Raw genomic sequence first — 13592 nt, 5'->3', positions numbered from 1 at the left:
ACATAAAACCTGGTTTTATTGTTAGCTTAAACTCTCACTTGTATGACAGTCGCATAAAATTTCTTTATATTGACAATATTATGTGAACAAAATACACAGACATAACAAAAAAGTCAATGTTGAAAAAAGGAACATAAACACTTCTCGAATTAGGAAAACAATTAACAAAGGGGTGGGTTTTTCGAAGATATATAGAATCGAACTTTTAAATAGGAAACTTCTACGTTTATAATTCAAATAATAATCATAATCGCAATTATAATATTTTAATTAATATTGATTCATTACACCACCTTTTCATAATATGCACTGGATCAGGGTTTGTTCTCTACCAAGAACAGTAAATAGTGTCATTGGTTACGGGGGTATCATAACATAGTTTACTTTGGATCAATTTGAAAAGGTTCAACATTCACATTCACAACTACATCAGATTATTTGTAAAATGTTTGAAAGGACATTAGGTAGATAGGTGCACATCATATTTCCAAATTCATATCTTCTTTAACTATTCTCTAAATTATGTCATTTTAAAAAGATACGCAATTACGGATTTATCAAAGATATGCTATGGTCCAAATTTTATAAAGAACTATATTTGTGTGTTTTTTTAATTTCTGAAATGAATTCTTCTTAATGTGCTAGAATATATATTTTAAGAATCTTAAGATGATTCAATTAACTGAGATATATTATTAGTGCAGGATTTAAATACCCACATTAACCTACACGACTCGGATCGTTTTACCATTCAAAAAAGTGTCAGACAACAAATAATCAATATAACATCAATAAATATGAAACAATTTGAAAAGAATATTATTGACTATAATTCAATTATGTACACTGTAGGATTTTAAATGGTAGAACTATATAATAAATTCTTCAATCGTTGATAATTATTTCATTTATGCAATGAAGTTAGAATGAATATGGGGACGTGTCAAAGAGACCACAACCCATCCAACAAGAATATAACTGCCGAAGGCCACCAGTGTGTTCTTTCACTGCCGTTCTAAAATCTAAAAGCTATCATTATTTTGGAAGGGAAATTTTATCAAACCACTTTTTGAAGCAGATTGTTTCAATGACCCTACACTGTATATTTATTTTGGAGAAAAAAAATTCATAAAATGTTATCAATCGTGTTACACAAAGTTCTGAAAAAAATAATCCAATATGAAACCAAATGAAATTTAAGAACAAAATTGTAGAGTTAGACTAATAGTTATCAAAGGTACCAGGATTATAATTACTAAGTTAACATATATAAACCATAAAATCCTTTTCTCGACAATTGTATTTATAATATACAAATAATGGAATACTGTCAATGCCTTCAATAAATTGTGTTTTGTGGTATTCTCAGTTTTTAGGCTTTTTGGGAAACTATACATTAACTACCAAAGGATTTGAAATGAAGCTATGTCTGTCAAATATGAAAGTAAACCACAGAATATTTAAAAACATTTTTTAGATATATGCTGGATTTTGGCAAATGAGTAAAACTATACATGCTATATGCAAAAGATTAAGAAAATTTAGAAATACTAGATTTACAATTTCTGAATTAGTGATTTGGAATTAACGAACCTGTAAAAACAATTGTTGAAACGTTAAAAGTATTTAATCTATTAAAAATCGCACTTAGTGACAAGATTTGTTCTTCTGCGCATGCCAGTTCAAACCATTCATAAAATTAAACAATATTAATATCAACTGCTTGAGGTTACTACACATAACAAATGTTGGATCTATGAGAAAATATAAGACATTTCAGTTCAAATTTCAATACACAATTATAAAGTGATTTATAAATTGAAACATGAAATGTAAGTAATATCAAGACAGTGGAAATTGGATTAATCTACACGTGATGTCCGTATGGCCGGAATACATGGAATGGCTGACGACATTCAGATGTAGATAATTCCGTGAATTTGTACTATGAACTGGTAAATAATAATTAGCTATCAAAGGTACCAGGATTATAATTTAATACGCCAGACGCGCGTTTCGTCTACATAAGACTCATCAGATAAATATAGAATAAAGGACTTTTTGTTTTTGATACTGACTTTATCACAGTAAAATATCAGGTGAGCCCGAAGGGAAAATGTACAAATTACCGATAAAAATAGTTATAAAGCCCAACAAGTACAAAGTTTAAGAGCATTGAGGACCCAAAAATTCCACTAAAAAAAAACACTATATATAAATATATACAAACACCTAATGGGCCAGATTGCAAATTAACTAGTAATACTCAGACTGCCTCAAATCTAGATTGAAAAAAAAACTAAATTGGACAATTATCTTAACCATGATATTTTAACCCCCTTCCTTTGAAAGTTAAATCACTCGCCTTTTATAGATTCATGCTTTCAAAGAAAACTGAATGTTGCAAAGATTGTTTTACACTATAGCATTGTCATTTTATTTTAACACCTCCTCCCTCCTTACAATTGAGTGTTGACATGTTATCTAATTGTCCAAATTAATATTAAAAAAGTGTTCACAAACCTTACACTAGTTACAATATTGTAAATAGTATCTTGAATGCAAACTTATATGTTGGAATGGTTTATGGACGGTGTTTTGAACCACCGTATGTCGGTGTTTTAAACCACCGTTTGTAGCAAATTGAATTCCCTTTATTTTAGGTATCAGAGTTCTAAAATATAAAAGAATTTAAATCATTATGCTTGAAAATAGGATCTGGAAGGGAAAACATGTGTTGCTGAACACTTCTAACGCTGTTTGATCAATGTATTTTGTCTCTTATATCATGGGAGTTGACAATTCACCTTCCCTTACTTTCCACGTTTGACTCAGATGTAAGATTTTACATTCACAATAGCATTTTAATTACTTATAATTTCAATTAGTGCCTGGACAGAATTAACAGGAGATGTCAACTTTCCATGGTGGTTTTATCTTCAATAAAAGAAAGAAGGGTCAATTGTCCATGGAAATCAAAAATACCATATGACAACGGTATTATCACCGTCCGTGCAGCTGTCATAGAGGTGAAAGGTTAAACTAGCTATAAACCAGGTTCAATCCCATTTATCTACAAAGAGAAATATATGTACCTAGTCAGGATTGTGACAGGTTTTATTTCATTAGTTTGAGGTATTTGGTCTTTCAATTTTGTGTGAGTTGCATTGTCTTTTGATTTTGTTGCACTTCAGTGTTTCTGTTGTTTCATTGTTTACCTTTAATATTTGATGTGTTTCCCTCGGTTCTTGTTTGTAACAATTGATCACTTCCGAACAGTGGTATACCATTGTTGCTTTATTTGTCAATTGATAAAGGACTTTCCGTTTTGAATTTTCCTTGGAGTAAAATGTGTTATTTAACTTTTTTCAAATATTGAGTGTTTCTGTAAGCTTCTATATGACGAATAACTTGTTCTTCTAACATCAAATTTTACAATTGTAGAATTTACCTTATTTTCTCTGTATTTCCATGAAATTATTCCACCTCTAAAATGGGATCCCTCTATAATATTAATTCCAATTATTATTACTACCGTCAAAATTGTGTTTTTAAAATTCATTTTCGTTACAAAATAAAAACAAACTGTTGGAAGGTGCAAGTATTACTGGCCTAGTAACTAAAAAGATTGTAATTTATAGTCCTGGATTTGACGTGTACTGACGTCATGTGTTTTATTTTTAAACGATTTCTTTATGAATTCTCAGAATAGTTTTGTTCATAGCATGCTTACATGGGCTCAGATAGTGTATTTAAAGAGTATTAATCATGATTTAGTTTTTTCGGTCTTTCCGTGAAGGACCTTTTGATTTGGAGATTAATTTTGACAGAAGCGTTCTGGAGACTAGATGTGAGTCACTATATCGCAGTCTCAGCTTTACTTTAAATTGTAAGTAAAAAAATAATAAGTCATAAAGTCTAATGGTCCTTTGAATGGGGCTATAGGTTTAACCAAATGTGTTCGTTACTAACATTTATATTGTTTCATTAAATTAAAACGCATAATTTGTTTTCAAAATATTCATTTCGACAAAGTTAAGACTAAGATGGTACTACACTTGTCGATACTTAATGTTTAACTTTTGATTACAATAAAGTTTTTTTATAATTTTAATGTTCTGTAAGTTATTGTACCAATGCATGGATATATACTAATATAAGTCACTGACAAACAAGTGCATTGATAGAGGCATTTGTTAATTAAACTTTTCACTAACAGTTATTTGAGTTGTTGTATTAAATAATTTCTTTAAGAATCGTCTATGACTATTTACCTTTTCAGCGCACGTTTGTTTGACATTCTTTTATCGTGTTTTTTATCCGGGTTCTTGCGCTGTGTGGTCTCGAATTTGTAATGAGAGATCTCCCGGTCAAGGTCCCTGCATACAGGAAAAAATCGCCAAATTTCCCATACTAATGCTTCAAAGTAGTTATCTGGTTGTTAATCATACAATCTACTTATTTTCATATTATTTGTTGAACTTAAATTCAAGCATAATGATTCATAATAATAGACCATTTTTGTGTATACATTGTATCTTTCTAAAATGATAGTTGTGGGTGTTGGCATTTGTTTTTGTTTTTGAACAGCGGTATACTACTGTTGCCTTTTTCTAATACTTTATCTGTTTGAGTCAAAAAAGTTTTAAAAATTTTTTTTCGAAAAACTAAGGATTTTCATATCCTAGATTACCTTAGACGTATTTGGCACATTTTCGCAATTTTGGGTCTTCTATGCTCTTCAACTATGTACTTATTTGGCTTTTTTATAACTGTCACTGATGAGTCTTATGTAGACGAAACGCACGACTGGCGTACTAAATTATAATCCTGGTACCTTTGATAACTATTAACATCACAAATTCTTTCAGTCAATATCCTGAGACTTGTGTTATAGTAGTCACAGTCAAAAACAAACAAAACAACAGACACAAATAGTTCAACTAAACAAGTGATATCAATACAACACATTCAGAAATCTACAGTAAAACATAAAAGAAGAATGCGTGATATGCACCCACTAAAGCATTTAAGTTTAAAAGGGGCAAAGCTCTTGAATGGTTTATGATGACTCACTGCCTAATTCTGTCTGGGTGTCGTGGTTCTAAACATTGTGTATGAGTTTTATAAAATTTGGATGAGGAAAACTTAGGAAAACGAAAATGGGGCAGACAGAAGGAGGAATTGTCAAGGGTTACACCTAATGCACATATTTCCTACCGCAGGAGCATAAAAACAAAAGACTTGCTTTGACTATGAAAAAGAAGAAGTCATACATACAGATAAAAATGAAAACAAAAATTCAAATTATTCACATATATATGATTTATTGCCAATATAATTCATAGATACATAAATTTATAAAAATATATAATTGAAAGACAATGGGTGTAGAACATGGCAACAAGAACCAAATATTTATACAGTTTTATATTGTATACAAACACAAGTCATTCATAAAAAAAGAATAATTAACAGAAATAGCCATTTTCACTTTGATTGCTGACACACTTTTTTTTATAATGCACAAATGTTAAAAGCATATATTAAAACATTGATTTATCAATTTCTATGAATTCTTAAGTTTTCTTCTAATTTGATATTAAGCTATCCTCAAAAGTTAACGAACGTGCATTACCTTGATAAAATGTACTCATATTGACATTAAGCAAGTTCCATTAAAATCCTCCTCAAACATCAATTATACTGAGAACTAAAAGATATTTATTCCAGACTCCAGTAACAAAACTTAAAGTTTTCGGCATCCCTTACTCTGTTTGCTTTTAAACAACTCATTTTAATTCTTATATTTTAATGGTTTATCAAAAGGGATTGAAGTTTCACTGCAAAAAGTTATATAACATAACCAAGAAAAAAAGCTTTTGCAGGGGAAAAATTGACTAATTTTTTTCTTGACTAAATTTTTTCTTTGGAATATAAATTCCCCTTTGGAGATTTCTTAATGTTCATGTCATCCATAAGGGTATCATAACTTGCTTTGTAGTTTCAACTTGCAGTAGTCAAGTTAGTTAATATTGTAAGTTCACAATTTATTGTATTCATTTATTATTTGATTTTTGTATAATAAACACAAATATGAGATCAATCATCACAATTTTAGGAAATACTGCATACAAAAAGTGCTTTCAAAATTGAAAATGTGATAAATGAGTTTAAAATTTTGTGAATCAAATCTTGTTGCAAATTTTGAAATATTATGATGTTGAAAAGAAAGCTGAAGTTACATAATAAAAAAACTTGCATTTGGTATAAATTTCTAATTATCAAATAGATAAATAAAGTAATCACCTAACAATTAATAGCACAATAGATTTTAGCACCAATAGAAATAAACATACATAGGTAAATAATGTACACTTAAAAAACTTTTACATAAAATTGTAAAAATCTTGATATTAATAAAACAATGCGAAATAGTTAAATTTGCATTTCAAATAGTACATTTTGTGCATAATAAATGAATGACAAGGCACTTTTTAAAACAAGAAAAAATGTAGAACAAATTGTTATTTGTAAAATGACAAACTTTTAATCTAAAGAGCACTCATATATGCCTTTCCCATAAACATTACGCTGTCACATTTATGCAGTTGTCCCAAGTCAAGAGTGTTTGGCCTTTGTTGTTCTTGTATGGGTTTTTTAAATTTCAGTTCATTTATATGTTTCAGAGTTAAGTGTGACCTCCACTTTCACTGAACTAGTATATATTTTTTGTTTAGGAGCCAGCTGTTTTGTAGGTGTGCCAAATAGAGGTTTATTTTTAGATGACATTACCTTTCTTATCAAACACCTAAATATGTTATGAAATGATAGTAGACTAGAATACCACAGATATAATATCATAAAGTAATTTGTCATACAGATAAGACTTCTTTTACCCTTTAAGCACTTAAAGACAGTAAACAGTTATGAAAAAAATATTTTGTACTTTTTTATGTAGGAGGAGTTCCTGGAATAATAATTATGTAATTCTAATTCCAGGAATGATTTTCATCTAAAAGATGTACCTTGAATAATGATTACATATGTAACAGTTTACAATGATATTTATTAAGAGAAGTTTCTGGAATATTTATTGTATAACACAATTACCAGGAATATCTCATATTCAAATAAAAATTATTTTGCAAGGCATTTCCCTTTAAAGTTTAAAGACGCTTAACATTTAACACTTAAAAACTTTGAGCAATAAATGTTTAAATAAGTGAAAAAATGCTTCTAACTTTCATTTATGAAAAATATCATTTATGTATAAAAGTACAAATACATGAGATACTTTTAAATGCACTTAGATGTAAACAAGATGAATATGTATGTTTATTAATATTAATTTGATTTTATCTTATATTTTGACCTTTAAAAATCCCTCTATTGTTTTATTTCCAATCTTTCCAAAACAAATATATAGGGCTTGAAGTTAGGGAATCTATTCTATGAATAAAAAAAATCACGTATTTTAATAAAATACCATGTAATTTTAGTTCTTTTGAGAAAATTTTGTAATATACTATTTTGTTGGCTTAGTGGAACATTTATTATGCAGATCAAATATACAGTTACAAGTACACTATTCAATCATAATGTACTGAAGATCTTCTTTACTTCAAGTTTTGCAATGAACTGTTGCACTGACATCCTTTTGAAGAAAGGTTGACTAGAACCATGTGACTAAGAAGTTGGGTACTTCTGTGCACCTTCATGTTAAGTGCTGGTACTCTTAAGATCATGTGATCAAGCTATTTTTCCTGATAAACTGAAACTGTGCTTTTTATCCAGGATGACGCTGACATATTGCATTTATCATTAATTCTGAGTAGGCAGCGTTGATGTCACCTTCAATGTGGTACTGCTTTAGTCCTTGTCTATTAGTTGTCGTGGTAACCTAAAAAAAAATTATTTTTAAATTATTTTTTTATTGTGGAGGACTAGTTACTGTCATTAAGGTAACCTACCATTTAATTTCAATACAGAAGCATTGCCTAAATACAACACACTCTTGTTAGCTTAAGACAAATAAGATTCATAAACAAGTACATAAAATACAGTCAAGAAAAGTTAAGTTCTTGTAGGTTATATTAAAAAAAAACACACATAATATAAAAAAGAAGATGTGGTATGATTTCCAATGAGACAACTATCTGCAAAAGACCAAAATGACAGACATTAACAACTATAGGTCACCGTATGGCCTTCAACAATGAGCAAAGCTCATACTGCATAGTCAGCTATAAAAGGCCCCAATAAGACAATGTAAAACAATTCAAACAAGAAAACTAACGGCCTTATTTATGTAAAAAAAATGAATGAAAAACAAATATGTAACACATAAACAAACGACAACCACTGAACTACAGGCTCCTGACTTGGGACAGGCACATATATAAATAATGTGGCAGGGTTAAACATGTTAGATGGATCCCAACCCTCCCCCTAACCTGGGACAGTTGTATAACAGAACAACATAAGAACAAACTATAAAAATAAGTCTAGAATTTCAACAATTGAAAATTAAAGAAAGGTATGCTAAAAATCATGTCAGTACTGACACATTGACTCTGGCGCTAATTACACCCTCATAAACTAGCAGTCAATCAAATGCAAATCTTATTTTATGAAATGTTAAATGTGTCAAAAATTTTCATGTAGACTTGTGAAACAAGATGTTCACTACTGATGTTTTCTGTACTGCTAAATTACAACCAATGATTTGATCTGAATGACAAGATCAAGATAGTCATTTCTTGATATATAGATATATACTATACCTTATGAAAATGACAAGCACATTTTCCTTGTAAGAAATCTTTATATCTAGACATAGTCATATTAAATGTAGGTATAACATGGAATCCATGGTCAGAAGCATATCGGCCTACTTCTCTTTCTTGTATCTCTAACTTTTCTTGATGGTCCTGGAATAAAAGGAAAAGTGACAAGATTAGCATGAGACACAGGCATGAATAAAACACCCAGTTATCTTACAATTTTGAGGAACTTAGTCACAATAAAATTTCCAAATTATCTACAACAGTCTTTTCTGCTGCAAACTTGTAACTAGGAGATGATGAGTTTCTTCTAATTGAAAATAAAATTTTAAGTCTGCTTTATAAAATAGTGAGGCAAACCCTCAGCAGACTATAAGCCTGACTGAACTTTAAAACATGCTGTAACATATAACTACAGAGGTAACTTAAACACATTTGTCTACTCACTTGTGATGCAAAATGTACACCTTCTACATGCTGATGAAAACCTGCTCCATGACCTTTCATTATCAATTTGATTCCCGTCAATCCCTCCCTGAAACAATTATATGATCAATGATAAAAAAAAAACCTACAACTCGTTATCTACATTTATAATTTCAATTTTAGTTGATTATAGGGTTTTTTTCATGCAACATGTTTGCCATTTATATATCATGTTTTAACATACTTGAAGTTCATTTTCCAGTGTGTTTTATTCAAATTGTTGAAAAAGCAATGTGCAAACTATTTTTCAAATTTGCTTATATTCTTAAATGTCCATTTCATTTTCCATATGATATGTTCCTGCACATCCAAGGCTTTTAGTCCTTGTTACTTAATTCAATGTCAAGTTCACTTATATGAACTAATCCTCATATTAATTTTCCTATTGTGAAATTCTTCCAAAATGTTCAATACGACTTAAGAACTATTAAGTAATCAATGCTGCCTATAACATACCTTTTCAATGCCTTCCATATGACATTTATGTGTTGTTTGCCTAACCAATGAACTCCTCCGACCACCAATACAGTGTTACTGTTATTCTCTAAAGGTGATGTCCTGTTAAAACAATAAAGGATAAGTTAAACTATTTTCTTGAATTTTCATTTTCCCGCAAGGGAGGAAATATAATGGCAGAGTTTCATCTGAATTTGCTTTTATTTTTTCAATACAGTGAGATAACCCTTTTTTTTTTGTTGTAAAATATGATTTAAGGTCAAGTTACAGTAAATGGGCTATGTCACAGATTTCAGTAAAATTTGGCATACAACTCTGGCTCAATGAACTACAACTGAAAATCGAAAAAATAATGCATTTATCTCAATTATCATTTGAAATATTACTGATTGAATTCTTACAAAATGGGTGAACATTTGTATAGAAAGCGCATAAAATCGTCGAAAACCTTTCTAAAATTTGTCTTAAAATCGCCAAATCTCTTATTCTACTCCATAGATTTTTCTTTAAAATCTATATGTTGTTGATACATAAATTTTCGTTATAATGATGCAAAATAAAGATAGGGTCACTGACTTCGTTTTTATGGTATACTTCATTTAAAGTTGCGTTCTTTGTGAAAAAATCCAACAAAACGTCGAGATAATCGTAACGTTATCGCGTTGCAGGCCGTAAAACGTTGATTTTTGACGTTTTTCACTACCAACAAGGTAACAAATTGATTATAAGACAAAAAACGAAGTCGGTGACCCTATGATTATTTTATATCATTAAAACAGAAATTTATGTGTCAACAATATATAGTTTTTTAAGAAAAATCTATGGAGATTTGGCAATTTTAAGACAAATTTTAGAAGGTTTTTCGCCGGTTTTATGTGCTTTCTATACAAATATTCACCAATATTAAAAAAAAAAAAATTTGCAATTTTTCAGATAATAAAAGAGATAAATGTATTTTTTTTTCGATTTTCAGTTGTAGTTCAACATGCCAAGTTTGTATGCAAATTTTTAGCAAAATCTGCAACATAGCCCATTTACTGTTCCTTGACCTTAAATCGAGATCAAAGATGTTTTTTGGAACTAAACTTCCTTATCTTCACAATACAGGGAGATAACTCAATTTTTTCTGTCAAGGTATTTAAAAGGTATCAAAGGTAGTTTCTGTGAACAATTAAATATCAGTAAAGAATAAAAGTTTGAAGGTCAATTACAAAATATAAAATAAATATATTATAACATACCATTTAATAAGTTGATACACAGCTTTATCAAATCCTGGTCTATGGTTGTTGGGCAACCAGAATTGTGGGTAATATGCAAAACTCATTAACGTCTGCTGATTGTTAACACTGGTATAAAACTTCAAATCATGAGTTTTATCCCAGTCGTACAAAGTTCCATTGATCTTTTCTAAAATATAGTGCATGATACCACGATTTGTAGAATCTCCAATAAATAAAACTTTCTTTCCAACAAAACATTTCTTCACTTCTGTAATGCTATGTTTCCTGTGCTGACATGATGATGGCTGCCATCTTGCTTGTTGCCAATAGCAACTTTCTCTATCTGAACATGAATAACATGGAACTTTCCAATCAGCTGCAAACAAATACTATAGTTAGAATTTTACGTTAAAACTTAAACTATAACATTATTTAATCATGATTTTTTTTCATGCTTCTGAATATTTATAACTTTCAAACTATAACTTAACCAACAGATTAAACTTCATTTGAATAGAGAAAAACAAATTGTTTCTTTTATTTACCTAACATGCATTTCCAACATCTCCTACATGACAAAGAGGATATGACAAAAGATATGCTTATAATTATGGTAAAAGTTTCAGCCGAAATTTTATAACTTTAAAAAAATAATACATACCATCTAAAGAATCTTGATAATTATAACAGTATGGTTTCTTGTTTGACTCTAAAATAAACTGGTTCCATGTTGTATACTGAGCTGATGGTTGTAATCCACAGTTCTGATCAGGCAGAAACTTCAGTGTACAATCCTATAAATTAAATAAGAACCAATAAATAATACTCCAAATTGACAACAACACTATTTCTGTATAAAAATTGTCCTGATGAAGCCTGCCTTGCAGGCGAAACATAAAAAAAGTGTTGTTGTCAATTTGGAGTATTATTTTAATGTTGCATTCATTTGCATAATTTGACAACCCTGCATACCAAGTTATCCACTTCAGGGACTCTATCGAAATGAATCACACAGGCGTTGGTTCACCTCATGGAGTTTAACAACCAAGAAAAAATACAAGAAAAAATATTGTTTGTACATAAATCAGTTCATTTGTTTTCTCATTGGCAGTTATACCACATCTTAATTTTTTTATCGCTAGGAACACTTTGAAATTCAGTTCCTGGAAGGCCATATTTTTGTAGTTTAATAGTTAAATCTTTTAGTATTGTACTATGTACGCCTTTCAGCATAAAATTTTGCTGAGAACATATGTTTTCTGTACAGTGAACAGAATTTCCTGCAGTGTATAATTTACCTGTTGAGAACACATGTTTTCAGTATAGCACTATATGTTTGCCATGTAGTATATAATTTACCTGTTAAAGAACACATGTTTCATTACAGGACTGTGTATAATTTACCTGTTTAAGAACACATGTTTTCAGTACAGGACTGTGTATAATTTACCTATTTAAGAACACATGTGTTCTGTTCAGTATAGTACTTGCCATGACTTAGTATATAATTTACCTGTTTAAGAACACATGTTTTCAGTACAGTACTTGAAATGCCTGTCTGTCCTCCATATTTCCTATAGACATTGAATGTGTAGGTATTTACTATAACTGGTTGTCTTTTACTAATATCCACTACATGTATCTTTATTAAATTGTCTCCAAGTCCTATTGTGAAGTTGCTCCTACTGTAAAAATTAAAACAATATATACATTTTTAAAATGTTAAATGGAAAGTATAAATGTCTAAGTTCAAAACTTTATTTTACAAGGGTTTAAGTTAAGGATATATGTATAATAAAGAAAAGACTATTTTCAATGATGTGCATGCAGTGTGATTTAGTAAATCTGCTGATTAATCAAATTTACATAGTGACTCAAAGAAGGAAATACAATAAATAGGCAAGGAAAAACAGTTTTGAATAAAAAGTGATGATTTTTGTGCACAAAAGATGTTAACAGACTTTTCTAAAAATTAAACTGGTTCTATTGTAACATGTAATATCATACCTGACTAAACCACTAATGTTGTCAAATCTAGCTTCAGTTTTACTGTCTTTAGTTCTGACATCAAAATGTAACATTATAATGTCATAGTTCACTGTAATGTTATAATTCGTCTTGTATGGATCAAGGTGTAGGTCAATTGTAGGATATACCTCTAGATGGCTTAGTAATGTTGAACCTTCCTCATCTGTAAGTAAAAATATGCTTATTTATTACATAATTTATACAAAAAAGTGTTGATATACATTGTGTCCAACTGGTTGTCCTATTTTTTCTCATAAAATCTGTTTAAACTATACTTAAACATAATGATATCTTTAGAATGATATTTTCTGGAATTATTTATGCTTTGAATAAAAATAATTTTGTAAAGTTCCTTATAAACATTTAGCAATTGTCTTTATCTTAGTTTTATTTGACCTTTAAAAAATGACAATGACTTTTGGATGTCTTCTCTTGTTTTTTTGTTGTTTAGGGTTAATATTCCACTAAAATATAACCCACATTGTTATCTATTGATTATTTACCTACCAGATAATATATAGTCTTTCTGATCGCTACTTTTAAGATGTCGGCGGAAGTTTGAGCTTGGAACCCTGCAAATAATTAAAAACTGTCATTCAGACTTTTATCAATC

General features: G+C 29.6%; 1 protein-coding gene across 1 annotated transcript in view; it reads right to left on the bottom strand.

Moving 5' to 3' along the window:
* Positions 1-7329: 7329 nt before the first annotated feature.
* LOC134686709 (cadherin-like and PC-esterase domain-containing protein 1) overlaps positions 7330-13592 on the bottom strand; it is a 58653-nt gene continuing 52390 nt past the window's right edge. The window contains exons 17-25 of the mRNA XM_063546445.1: positions 13487-13551; positions 12959-13142; positions 12465-12636; positions 11613-11745; positions 10970-11327; positions 9729-9830; positions 9234-9321; positions 8787-8933; positions 7330-7903 (exon numbers count right to left, since the gene is read on the bottom strand). Of these exons, the coding sequence (XP_063402515.1) occupies positions 7790-7903; positions 8787-8933; positions 9234-9321; positions 9729-9830; positions 10970-11327; positions 11613-11745; positions 12465-12636; positions 12959-13142; positions 13487-13551 (1363 nt within the window). The 3' untranslated portion in view covers positions 7330-7789. The remainder of the gene's footprint in view (positions 7904-8786; positions 8934-9233; positions 9322-9728; positions 9831-10969; positions 11328-11612; positions 11746-12464; positions 12637-12958; positions 13143-13486; positions 13552-13592) is intronic.

The sequence above is a fragment of the Mytilus trossulus genome, chromosome 1, assembly GCF_036588685.1.
Source record: "Mytilus trossulus isolate FHL-02 chromosome 1, PNRI_Mtr1.1.1.hap1, whole genome shotgun sequence".
Lineage (NCBI taxonomy): Eukaryota > Metazoa > Mollusca > Bivalvia > Mytilida > Mytilidae > Mytilus > Mytilus trossulus.
Note: the sequence above shows the minus strand (reverse complement) of the source record. Positions and strands in the feature narration are given on the sequence as shown.